This window comes from Astatotilapia calliptera, chromosome 10, assembly GCF_964374335.1.
Source record: "Astatotilapia calliptera chromosome 10, fAstCal68.1, whole genome shotgun sequence".
NCBI lineage: Eukaryota > Metazoa > Chordata > Actinopteri > Cichliformes > Cichlidae > Astatotilapia > Astatotilapia calliptera.
This window is the reverse complement of record NC_137431.1, coordinates 20,815,847-20,828,430: the sequence shown is the minus strand read 5'-3', so window position 1 is coordinate 20,828,430 and position 12,584 is coordinate 20,815,847. Positions and strand designations below refer to the sequence as shown.

Sequence of the window (12,584 nt, the reverse complement as noted above, 5' to 3'; positions counted from 1 at the left end):
GCAAAGGTCAACAGCGCCGTTATCACTTGAACATGATCGGGCCTCAAAGAGGGAGAGCAGTAGCGGAGGGAAGGGGAGCGCTCTCCCCTCCCCCACAATCACTCAGACCCTTATAATTGCCCATTTTAATTGGAGGCCTCTTAACGACCAGCGACTGGACCAGCCAATCAATTCACACAAGGTGTCTCTGTGCGTGTGTGTGTGCGTGTTGCTGCAGGGTCTCTTTGTAGCACAGTTGATTAGGCCAGATGGGGTCAAGTGAAGGGGAGAGAGGATCGCTCCCATACTGCATTAAAATGTAGAATATGTACTTTTGACAGTCAATGAGAGAAAACACTCACACCGGAAAAGGACAGAGTCGAGTGGAAGATGGAAATATGAAAAATAATGAGATCACCAATAAGCTGAGCCAGTGATAGAAGGAATGCACTGAGAGGGGGGAATTATTGCTGTAATACTGATGTGGTGATTATTAAGGTGATGTTTAAACCGTTCCTATCTTTCTCAGTAGAGCAGCAACAGAGAAAGCAGCAAGAAGAGCCTGCAGCAGAAATATTGTTACAGTAGCTGCAGAGCAGAAATAGAAATAAAGAAGTTCATTTACTCAGAGCACCTAAAGGAGTCCTGTTGCGCTGTAGAGGAGTGCCTTGCTGAGGTTTTATTTCTGCCTTCCATTTTATCGATGCAACATACAAGTGCGCCAACGGCTTGTTGTAAAAGTCAGCTGCAAAAGTCAGCTAAGTCCCAGTTTACTAACGATTTAATGAACTGGGACATATAACATAGCAGAGTCTCAGCAATGGCAGGATGATAGGAGGTATGTTAGGACACTGTGGAGACTAGTTGCTGGTGATGGCAGCTCTCTCACCGACCAGTGTGAGGTGGAGATGGAGGAGGCAGGATGCAAGAGTCTAAAAGGCAGAATGACAGGAGAGTATATGAAACAGCCTGATTGGCTCACAGAGGCTGGGTAAGAAGATGACTGAACTTGAGTAATGATGACAGAATTGAGCTGGACACTGTGGGAAAGTGAAAGAGTAGACTAGAAGCCCAAACCCTCAGGAATACACACCTTCCTCAGTGAACTTCTAGGGCTCATTTATAAAATGGTTCCATATTCATACTTGGAAGTCTTCTGATCGTTCCCAACAGCCTGCTTATGTTTTATTCATTAAGGAAAAAACATACGCTTACGAAAGAAGGCTGTAAGGTCCGCGATAAATTTATTTAATATATAAAATCAACTTAATTCGACAGACCCTGCCTTGTTATTTATTCTCGACTAATGCCAGCTTGAATGAGAGATTATGTCAAGAGCGAGAAAAAGAAAAGAGGAAGTCAAACATGGAGCACGAAAATGCATTGATTGAGATGGGACACATAGTCAGAACTGTAAAGTTCACTGCCAGCTTGGATGCATACGTGTAGCAAAGTGTAATACCCTTCACACCAGCAGTGGGAAAATCACTCATGGTGTCTAAACTTTACACAGAGATAACATTGAGGTCAAAGCAAGGTTTATTTTTACATTTAAAGCAATTTAAACAATGTTGTTTGTGGTTATGGTTATAGATGAGACCACAGTGACAGTGCATGTAAAATCCATTCAGTTTGTTTTAACTATCAGAGTAAGACACATGCATTTGATTATGAGAATCCAACCTTGTGTTGTGTCTCCCGAATTCATTGTATCTGCTTTTCTATTGTCTGAAACTCTTAAAAACTTATAAATAATTCATATCACTTATATATTTGTGTTGACTAAAAACCAAGACAGCATTAAAACTAGATGTGTAGAGATGATATTCTTGGTAAGATCTGCGTTATATACTCTTCCATCAGATCAGTGCTTTTGAACAACTCCACAGTCTTTATTTTAATATTTTGTCCTTTATTATACTTTTTATCTTATATGTATGTTATACAACATTGTAGAAGCAAATTATGTTTAAATTACCGTTTCCAGAAGCAGACGTTTCAATTACAGCATCATTTGCAAGAGTTACATTAATAAAATGCTTATAGTTTTACACTATAAAGATGAATTTTTTTCTCTTTCCCATTGGGTTTCTTTTTTGTTTGAATCCATATTATTTTCAGTCTTTGAAATTTAGGTCTTTTACTTGTAAATTATTGCGTTTTTTTTTTTTTTTTTTTTTAGTATATCAGACAGATGAGCGGGGAAGTGTGTAAGCCTCCCAGTCGCCTCCTTTACGCAGAGATCTACAGCACAGGGTCAGCTGAGGCGCTCATGTTAACGCTATGCTAGTGTTGTGAGAAGGACTAGACAGTGGGAGGTCAGCAGGGGTCACCGTGGCTGTCCTCCGCTGTGATAGGCTGTCACCCGGAGGTTAAGGGTCAAGATAATTAGGTATGCAGAATCCCAGCGCCGGTGTTCTAATGAAGCTTGAGCTCGTTAATGCAGAGTTCTACACTCAGACCTGCCACTAGGCTGTGCTGCACCGTCACACACACACACTCGCATGTGGACTACATGTTTGCGCGCACACACACGCGCACGCTCATGCCTCTGCTTTGTTCTGGTGGTCCAATTCAAGGGCTGTCACCTCTTGAACAGCAGAGCTTCGGGCTCAGCCACCAGGGAATGGAGATAATACAGACATATTTTCATGAAATCTAACATAATGCAATAGCTCTGCAATCTTAATGTTATAATGGAGTTATAGTATAGGATAGTATAGTATTATATTCAATAATTTTCTGAGATATAGAGGTGTCTTTTTCAATCTTATCTTTAAATATCTTGTGTTGGAGGGCTGTAGTTTGTGTAAATAGTCCTGTAGACCTTTGAAATGGCAAATATGGTTAATGTAAAAAATATTGTATTGGATTGTGTTACAATTTTCATGTGGTGCTTTAGGTTTTCATCCTAGGCTAGTAACGCTGTTTGATCTCATTTCTTTGTTTCTGTAAAGAAATTCCTCCCGGATTAAAGTGAAACTGAAGACAATCATCTGCTGTTTATTAACACAAAATATATTTGCAAAGTAAAAGGTTTTGCATGAGTGCAGAGGAAGGGAAGTGGCGGTCTTCTTTGTGTTTGAGGCTGTGTGATGGGGTATTGCTTTTGTTGAGCTGTGAGGAGCACAGATGTAACACAAATACACATGCAAACATGAACATGTGTGGGTGTTTGTGTTTTTCTGTGCAAGTGTGCCTTGTTGCTTCTGCCAGGCTGGCCAGCTGGCTCACAACAAAACACAACCTGGATGTGTTTGTTTGCCGTTGATGGCCATCTGTGTGTTTGATTTATTCTGTAATATAGATTCATGACATATGGTCCCATTTCAAACACCTAATGTCAACATAGCTCCACTTTTTAATGGCTTGACATCAGGGTTAATGTTAAGAAAGTAGATCCTGAATCTTAAGTTTTGCAGAAATATACAGTTGCTTATTATCTTTAACACTAACTGGATTTATGCTTTTTCGTGACTTATGGAAACACAGAAACAGCGGGAATTTTGAGAGCCGAAATTCACAAAAAGTGTAAAACTTAAGGTCAAACTTATGATTTCCTCACAGTCACGTAGTTTCTGCAGTTTTGCTACAATACTATAAAACTTCCCTTCTCATGTGCTCATCCGCTGTCTTTTTGTGGACTTTTCAAAGAAGCTGCTGTGGATTTAGGAACAAAAAAAGTTCCTTACATCTGCAAGCAAATTCCACAAGGAAATTCATTTTGACTTTCACACAGTATGAAATATTAATTTCTCTCTCTGTTTATGTGGATGTGTCTGCACTGGGCCTGAGCTCGCATTCTGGAGGAAAGCAGTCTTCACTCTGGTCTATTGTCAAGCTGTTAACCTCAAATATGGCCTTATCCTCTTTGTCTCCACAGATTTTTCCTCAAGTTTTTCCTCAAGTGCAACCAGAACTGTTTGAAGAATGCAGGAAACCCGAGAGACATGAGGAGGTTCCAGGTACAAACCGCAAGATTTTCTTCACTCTCGTAATTCATTCCTCATTTTCTTTTGTCGAGGCTTCTCTCTATACCTCGCTGTCTTTTTTCTCTCATTCTCGCCCTTCCCTTTGTCTCCTGTGGACATACCACATAATGACACAAATGCATGGCTGCTGCAACACATATACGCAGGAATGTGTGTATGCGTGTGTTTCTGTGTAAGTAAATAAGCTATCAGCGCCTGTACAGGAAACATGAGATCCTGACCCTGAGTAGTTGGAGCATAAATATACACACAATGCAGGGGTATAGAGGGGAGAGGGTAAGAGAGCCAAGCAGTGTGTGTGTGTAAGAGAGAGGGAGAGATAGGCCACAAATTGGCAATGATAAAAGAAAGATGCTAAAAAAAAAAAATCATGGCAACCAAAAAGAAAGAGATTATGCAGTCTGACAGGTGAGGCTGGGACAGAGATGGGGGTCCAGGGTGTCCCCCACCTCTCACCCTGTGTCAGCTGGGATAGCTCCAGCTGCCCAGGACCATAAGCTGGGTAAGCAGTGAGAAAAATGGGTGTATAAATAGAATATGGAAGAAGCAACTGAAAAATCCCATTTTTATTATCAGTCTAACATTCCCAGTATGCATCGGCATACTGCAAACCTGAGGGACCACGAGTGACAGAGACACAGCACGCAAATGCATTGCCTGTGACACTGTATCAAGAGAGAAAGAAAGAAGGTTGTGAATAAGATTTCAGGCAGTGCACTCAGTATTATTTCCTTATCTAAAGGCCACAACACAATCAGGAAGACACCACTTGAGCATGAATAGAGAAACTGGACGCCCAGGAGATACTGATAGATTTATTACCGTGGCACATGAGTATGGGAGTGTGTGTGTGTGTGTGTGTGCGTGCGTGCGTGCGTGCGTGTGTGCGTGCGTGCGTGCGTGCGTGCGTGCGTGCGTGCGTGTGTGTGTGTGTGTGTGTGGCGTGCTCTCTTGTGTACAGACTTGTGTGTGTGAGAGTGAGATGGGATGGAGAGAGTCATCCAGCACCAAGTGTGTGACGGTATCTGTGCCTCTAATTGTGCAGCTCTATTGTAGTGGAACCAGAAAAGACAGCTCTGTTTCCCTGGGAGATAATTAAGGGCCGGACCCATCAGGAACTATTGGACAGAGGAGGACACACACACACACACACACACACACAGAGTGTACAGTGACTTAGTGTGTGTTGAGGGTGCTGGTAATAGCAGTGATAACAGGTTACATTTAAAGAGCTTTTCACAGTTTCATGCTTTTAACTCCTCCCTGCGATGATCCCTCGACCCCCGACTTTATAATTCCTCATTTTTTCTTTTCTTTTTTCTTTTTCTTTTCTTTCTCTTTCCCCGCTCCCTCCCTCCCTCCCTGCCTACCTCCTTTCCCACCCCTACCCATTTTTTATGTCCACCTTTTCCACCTTGTTCCCCAATCCTCTCCTTGTTAATCACCTTATTTTCTCAATTGTCCACCCAACTCTCTCTGCCACTCACCCTCTTACCTCTCTCCAGGTGGTCGTATCAACGACAGTGAGCGTGGAGGGACACGTCCTGTCGGTCTCTGATAACATGTTCGTTCACAACAACTCCAAACACGGTCGACGGGCCCGCAGGCTCGATCCTGTGGAGGGGACGCCGTCTTACCTAGAACACGGTAAGGAGTGTGTGTGCATGCATGCAAGCACGTGTGTGTGTGTGTCTGAGAGCATAAGCAGCATGGCCACCAGATGGTTGATGGTTTAATCCTATCAGGTGATTCCTGCCCCTCCATCTGGCTAATCCAACTCACTACACACACACATTGCATGGTGTGGTGCTTTCTGTGTGTGTCAGTGTGTGTGTATCGGTCTAATATCATTATGCTTTTTTTCATACTCAAACCCAGACTAAGGGGTGTTGTTGTAATTCAGCTGCATACTGATAATCACACACAAACACTTACACTGAGATGAGAGCTGGTTTTTGACAGACGGGTTTTTGTTGTTATGATATAGGATTAGATCACATGAGCTTAAACACACAATACTCTGTCATATTGAAGTGACATAAGCTGACTGTATCCATTATGTTTGAAGTCATGTGATGCACACCAAACCGTCTGTGTGTGCTTTTATCCATGTAAGATCATTAGTTTCAGAAATGAACTGTCCTAATCTCGTGCCAGTCAAGCTTTGGGATCAACAAACTGTAAACACACCAATACAGATTGCGTCCAAATGATGCTTTTAAACTACCTTCAATCAACGATAATGGAAAATTACACAGTGAAACAAGAAGTGAGCTTCTGTTTTTGGGGTTTTTTGTACAAGTCATTTAAATAAATCTCTTTTTTACCAGGAGTAAATAGTAAACTAACTGCTGTTGGTTCAGAGCTTTCAGTGATTTCTTTTAAAATTTTGGTTAAATTCTATTATTATGACAGTCTATTCTTTCCCACTCAAACACTTCTTCAGAAACATAAATAATGGTTGAAACTGAAGTGAAGAGAACCCAAAGACTTTACTTGATACTTCAGCACTCGTTTCCTGTGTTTATCATTTTACTCAGCAGAATTATTTACAAGGGGAAACCCTTCTTTTTTGCACAAGGACCCATTGAAAAAGGACTCAGTCTTTGAATCTGCAGTGTTTTCAGTGAATAAGTGTGATGATCTGGAACACAGCCAGAATCCGCGGGTGCAGCAGGATGAATTATGAGGTGCAGATGCAACAGGGATGAAAACGCTTCAAGCCAGATTTCCCCTCCAGTTTGCAGACTGATTTGTGTTTTTTTACAATAGCAATATAGTTAATATTTCATGTCTTTTTCAGCTGCAGTTTATTGTAGATGCATGTTAAATACCAAAAGTACCTAATTCTTTTTTTTCACCCTTTTACTCATGGATCTAATCATGCTCTCATCTATATGCTCCAGGAGCAGCGCCCTGCATTAAAGCCATTAGTCCCAGTGAGGGCTGGACTACGGGAGGTGCTACTGTCATCATCATAGGAGACAATTTCTTCGACGGTCTCCAAGTAATCTTCGGTACCATGCTGGTTTGGAGCGAGGTCAGTTTACCAGCCGTCCTGCCCCAGTGTTGTTTCAACCCCTCAACTGTGTGTTTTTGCCTTCGGAGCTTTGGAAGTAATTCAATATGAAAACACACTTTTCGTCATGGTCAGGCTCTTAACTGTGCGTGATCAAGTGCATGTTTGTGTGTACGTGTGTGTGTATGTGTGTTAATGTTTGTCTAAATGAGGTTTGGCTCTCTAATGAGTCCCCACCAACGAGCGACCACTACCTTCCTCACCCACACTCCCTCTGTCTCTTTCTCTCTGGAATACTGATCAAATCAGCAGATTTTGATAGCCATCAGCTTAATGCTCACAAAAACACTCCCTCTCTCACACACACACATACAGCTCACTATCATACTTTTCCCCAGCTCCACTCCTCGACTGAATGTTTATTTGTCTTTTGACTCCACTCACCGTGTGTGCCGAGCGACCGTGGCTCTTTTCCAACAACAACAGCGACAGTGTTTCTGTGTGTGTGTGTGCGTGTGTGTGTGTGTGTGTGTACACACACACTGGCAAACATGGATGGGTGTTTGTGTGTCTGTGTTAAGAGCTGAGGGGTTTGTTTACAGTGTTGAGAGCCACACTTACACTCACTAACATGTGTACAGAGTCTCAGTTCAGTTCAAACTGACTCAGCTCTCTTGGCGTTCCTCATTCCATCCTTCGAATGGATTTTAGCCAACCAAATGCTTCATTTGCACTCAACCTGATTATTGATTTCGAAGCAAGAAAACACAGTTTGCAAAAGGTCCGTCGGTGGAAAGTCATTACATGTTTGCCAAGTGGGGTTTGTCTGTATCTCTCCTTCCTGTCTACTTTTTTTTCAAAACCCTTAACAGATATTTTGAAAATCATCCATAAATATGTTATAACTGGTTCAAGTGTGTCTCGAATATGGCTCAAAAACAATGATTTATCTTCCTCCTGGTATAAACAGAGATGCTGGAAGGTCAGGATTTAGTTCATTTCTATTTTCTTTTTATTTACCCTAAACTTGTGGTCCATTTCAAACTAAGTCATGTAACATACTGTCATCATTGTGGAGCAATTCTGTCATCGTCATTTATTGAGGTTTACCACAATTAGTTCATGTCACAGCTCCATTAAGGTCTCGCCACAGCATTTGAACCGAGTTGAGGTCTGCACTTTGACTAGGGCCATTTCAGCACCGTTGTTCTGTCCATCGTCTTCTACTGGAACAGATCCCAGCTGTCAGTGGGCGATAGGTGGGTTACACCTTGGACAGGTCGCCAGTCTACCACAAGCTATACACAAAGAGACAGGCAATAAATCACACTCACATTCACAGCTACGGACGGTTTAGAACAGGGGTGGGCAACTCCAGGCCTCGAGGGCCGGTGTCCCTGCAGGTTTTAGATGTGTCTTTGAACCAACACAGCTGATTTAAATGGCTAAATTAGCTCCTCGACATGTCCTGAAGTGCTCCAGAGGCCTGGTAACAAACTAATCATGTGATTCAGGTGTGTTCACCCAAGGTGAGATCTAAAACCTGCAGGACACCGGCCTTCGAGGCCTGGAATTGCCCACCCCTGGTTTAGAATCACCCGTTTATGTAACATGCATGTCTTTGGACTGTGGGAAAACCCAGAGTATGCAAACTCCACATGGAAAGGCCACATCATGTGCATTCAAATCCAAGCCTTTCTTGCTGTGAAGTGAGGGTGCTAACTAATGCACCACTTCACAAGCGCATGGCACAACACAGAAGAGCCACCTCCACAGGACAAGACTCAGCAGTCCATCTGCATCTTAAGGATAAAGGACACTCTTTCGAGGATGCCAATGTTCACATTTTGGACAGAGAGGACAGATGGTTTGAAAGAGGAGTGAAAGAAGCCATCTATGTCCACTGTGAGCGACCATCTTTGAACAGAGGCGGGGGTTTACGACACCAACTCTCTGCCATCTATAATCCAGTTTTGAGATCCCTTCCCAGACGCCTTAACGCCCACTCACATCCTGGGCCATCTGACCTCAGGAATTCGCATGATAAGGTGGGGCCAGGTTTCACAATGAACACACCCGAAACTCTGGCTGATTGGGACCCACACCCAGTTTCACACCTTGGCTCAGGCGATTAGAGGATCATCAGGGGGTCCTTTTGTCCCTCTGTGGGGGGTTACTCCCACTAGGTTATATCTGGGACTCTCCACCATTTGACCTTAGAACTGAAGAAGCTTCTCGGATGAGAGGTGAAACGTCTTCAAGCTACTTAAAGAAGTCCAGACGCTTTTCTTTGCAAGCTCCTTTGACTACGATGACGTGGATGACTGAGAACCTTCACAGACATAACTAATGCACCATTTTGCCACCCCCATCATTGTTCTGTTGCATGACCCAACTGGGCCAAAACTTAGCTGTTGGACGAATGTCCCCACATCTTACTCTAGAACAGCGGTCCCCAACCTTTTTTGCGCCACGGACTGGTTTATGCCCGACAATATTTTCACGGACCGGCCTTTAAGGTGTCGCGGATAAATACAACAAAATAAAACTAGTACCGGTACCGAAAAAAGAAGATTTATTCATAACACACGTGAAAAGACCAAGGAAAACCGAGTTAACGATAAAAACGATAACAAAATAACGCTGAAAACCGATAAAAACCCTGAAAACCATACATTTCACACCTGAGCCTCAACTCTCGCGGCCCGGTACCAAGCGACTCACGGACCGGTCTGAGGCCCGGGGATTGGGGACCGCTGCTCTAGAACGTTTGGTACACAGAGGAGTTCGTGGTCGACTCAATGATTGTAAGGTGTCCAGGTCCTGTGGCTGCAAGAAAAGCCCAAGTCATCACCCCTGCACTACTGTGTTTGACAGTTGGTATTTCTGCATTATGGCCAAACATCTCCATTATGGTCTTGTCGGTCTAAGGGACATTGTTCCAGAAGTCTTGTGGTTTGTTCAGATGCAACTTTGTAAACCTAAGCCATGTTGCCATGTTCTTTTTAGACAGAGGCTTTTAGAAAGAGGCAAACAAGCCACACTTTTTATTTCTTTTTCTGTGTGTTTTTCTGATCATGTTGTTGTGAACTTCAACATTTAACATGCTAACTGAGGGCTGTAGAGTCTTGGGCGCACTTTCACAATTTCCCAAGCATTGCATGGTCTGACCTTGGGGTGACTTTGCTGAGACCACTCCTGGCAAGATTGTGGCATTGTGTTAACACACACCTGAACGCTCCGGACCAGTAAACCTGCCAAAACCTCTGCTTTTATAGAGGTGCTCACACTTGCTGATGACGACTCTATGACTCATTTTAAATCTTAGCTAATAATGAAAAAAGGAATCAGTGGTTTTGCTCCAAATGCCACCTTCAAATTCAGACTAATGCAAAAATGCATTAAATTCAAATATAAAACCAGGTCAGCTAGAGATCAATTTCACATCATTAACAAGCGATCAATCTCCAACCCAACAACTAAAATAAAGTTTAGAGCAAAGCTTCAGTATGCAGGTTTATTTAAATCTGCGACTGAATTACTAGATTTAAAGGAAACATCTTTTTTTTTTTTTATCAGTGGAGATATTTTTCATGAATAGAGAAAACCTAGCTGCACAACATTAAGAACTAAAGGTGCTGTGGTGTCCCGATGTTTAATACTTCATTCTTCTTGATTCTTCGGGTGATTTGACTCTTGGTACTCTGTTCCGTGCTTTTCTAGCTGATTACACCACATGCCATCCGGGTGCAGACGCCTCCCAGACACATCCCTGGGGTTGTAGAGGTCACTCTGTCTTACAAGTCTAAACAGTTCTGCAAAGGCACACCAGGGAGGTTCATATACACAGGTAGGTTCAAAGAACACAGTTACACACACATACAATTTACTGTATTGTCTTAATTAAAATATGTTTTTCTTCTTCTAATATGAAAACTGTCTAATTTGTCATTGTAGGTTAGTGAAAAGGTGTGTTTGCATATATAAGCTTTTGTATGTGCATTTGTGTGTTTGTACATGTTTCAGAGAGACTGTGTCTGAATGTGCGTGTGTGTGTGTGTGTGAATAACATCTATGAGTTGTAGTTCACTCTCAGGCCAGACAGTGTTGAACTAATGACTGTAGATTAGTCAACATTAACGACCCACACTCGTTAGAATGTTGCCATAATCAGAGGCTCGTTAAAACCAGCTACAATTAAACAGTCTGCTCTTTATAGCCCTCCATACTGAAACTATTAGTGAAATCATCCAGAACACCCAGTTTACTAACGCACATTAAACGCACACACACAAACACACACGTTTCTGACCGGATTGTTGACTTTGAGTGAGCATTTTCCTGCTAAACGGAGTAGTGCAGGAAAAGGAGAGAAAGCATGCGTGTGTGTGTTACTTTGCACATACATGTGGAAATGGATGGAGGTGATGTGATGTCTGGTATTGATCCGCTCAACATGGCTCCATCACACCATAACGATGACGTCATTCACAGATTCACAGACAGGGGGGGGAATTGTAGCTGCCATAGAAATTCTTGGAGTCTTGAGACATTTAATGACGCCAACATTACAGGAGGATTTAAACATGATCAATGAAGATGGAAAAAAAACTTACAATGAATAAATGTGAGTTTTACTCTTGGGGACAAGTACATAAAATCTCTAATATTTCCTGCTCAAGAGGTGAGAAGAAAGTGATGAAGTCTGCATTTCAGCTTTGCGTGCTTTATTTGATTAAATTAAGCTCGATGTGTATTCCATGATAATGCCCAACAAAAAGTCATAGAGGAAGAACAGTATTAGGGAAGTAACTGAAAAAGGAAGGACAAATGCAAGCACTTCACTGCTTTAAACCAGTCGGGATTGTACAATTTAAGAAAAATGGGCTTCTGTGTGAAATCGCAGCTATCACCACAAAAAAAAAGCAGCAATTATAAGCTTAAATGGCAGACCCACAATCAGGATTTTGTTAGATGATGGCTGTACAAAATTTTGAGGAGTAAAATGTCAGGCGATGTGAGTTTCTTTTAAAGGTAGTTCCTTTGTAAAAGATCTCCAGCTTGCTTCAGTGTTCTTCAGACGCAACATCTTTGTGACCCTGAGGCTAGCCGGCTGGTAATTGGTCCGTCTGGCATCTAACTGCTGCTCCTATTGGGCGCAGATGACCCACTCGTGACCTTGCGATTGGCTAATGGCTTCAACATGTGACCCAGGAAACGCGATCCGTTAGTGCGGTTGCCTGATCCCGCCTCGAGGTTGACTCCTTGCTAGAAGTCACTGGTGAAAGGTCAGGGTGGTGAAAGCTGATTGGCTGTGGTGGTTTTTCAGCGCTTAAGCTGTGGTTGCCTCTGGGTGTAAGGGCTGCGCAATTAAACATACTCACGAGCACACATGTGCAAAAAAACGCGCACGCACACACCACACGTAAAAACGCACGCAAAGCCACACTTACATGGGGTCATGTCTTACACAACTTACCACACACACTTTCAAACAGGGGCAGGAGTTTAAAGTAATTGTAAATCAGAGTGATATGAGGGAAAGATGGTGACTAGTCTGGTAAACAGATGGTCTACCACATATGTATACACAC

The 12,584-nt window shown here is 42.7% G+C and overlaps 1 protein-coding gene across 6 annotated transcripts in view; it reads left to right on the top strand.

The window, feature by feature from the left end:
- LOC113030084 (transcription factor COE1) overlaps positions 1 to 12,584 on the top strand; it is a 107,972-nt gene that overhangs the window by 74,312 nt on the left and 21,076 nt on the right. For all 6 annotated transcript variants that reach the window (XM_026181173.2, XM_026181178.2, XM_026181177.2 and 3 more), the window contains exons 7-10: positions 3,863 to 3,944; positions 5,477 to 5,618; positions 6,878 to 7,011; positions 10,714 to 10,840. In XM_026181173.2, the coding sequence (XP_026036958.1) occupies positions 3,863 to 3,944; positions 5,477 to 5,618; positions 6,878 to 7,011; positions 10,714 to 10,840 (485 nt within the window). The remainder of the gene's footprint in view (positions 1 to 3,862; positions 3,945 to 5,476; positions 5,619 to 6,877; positions 7,012 to 10,713; positions 10,841 to 12,584) is intronic.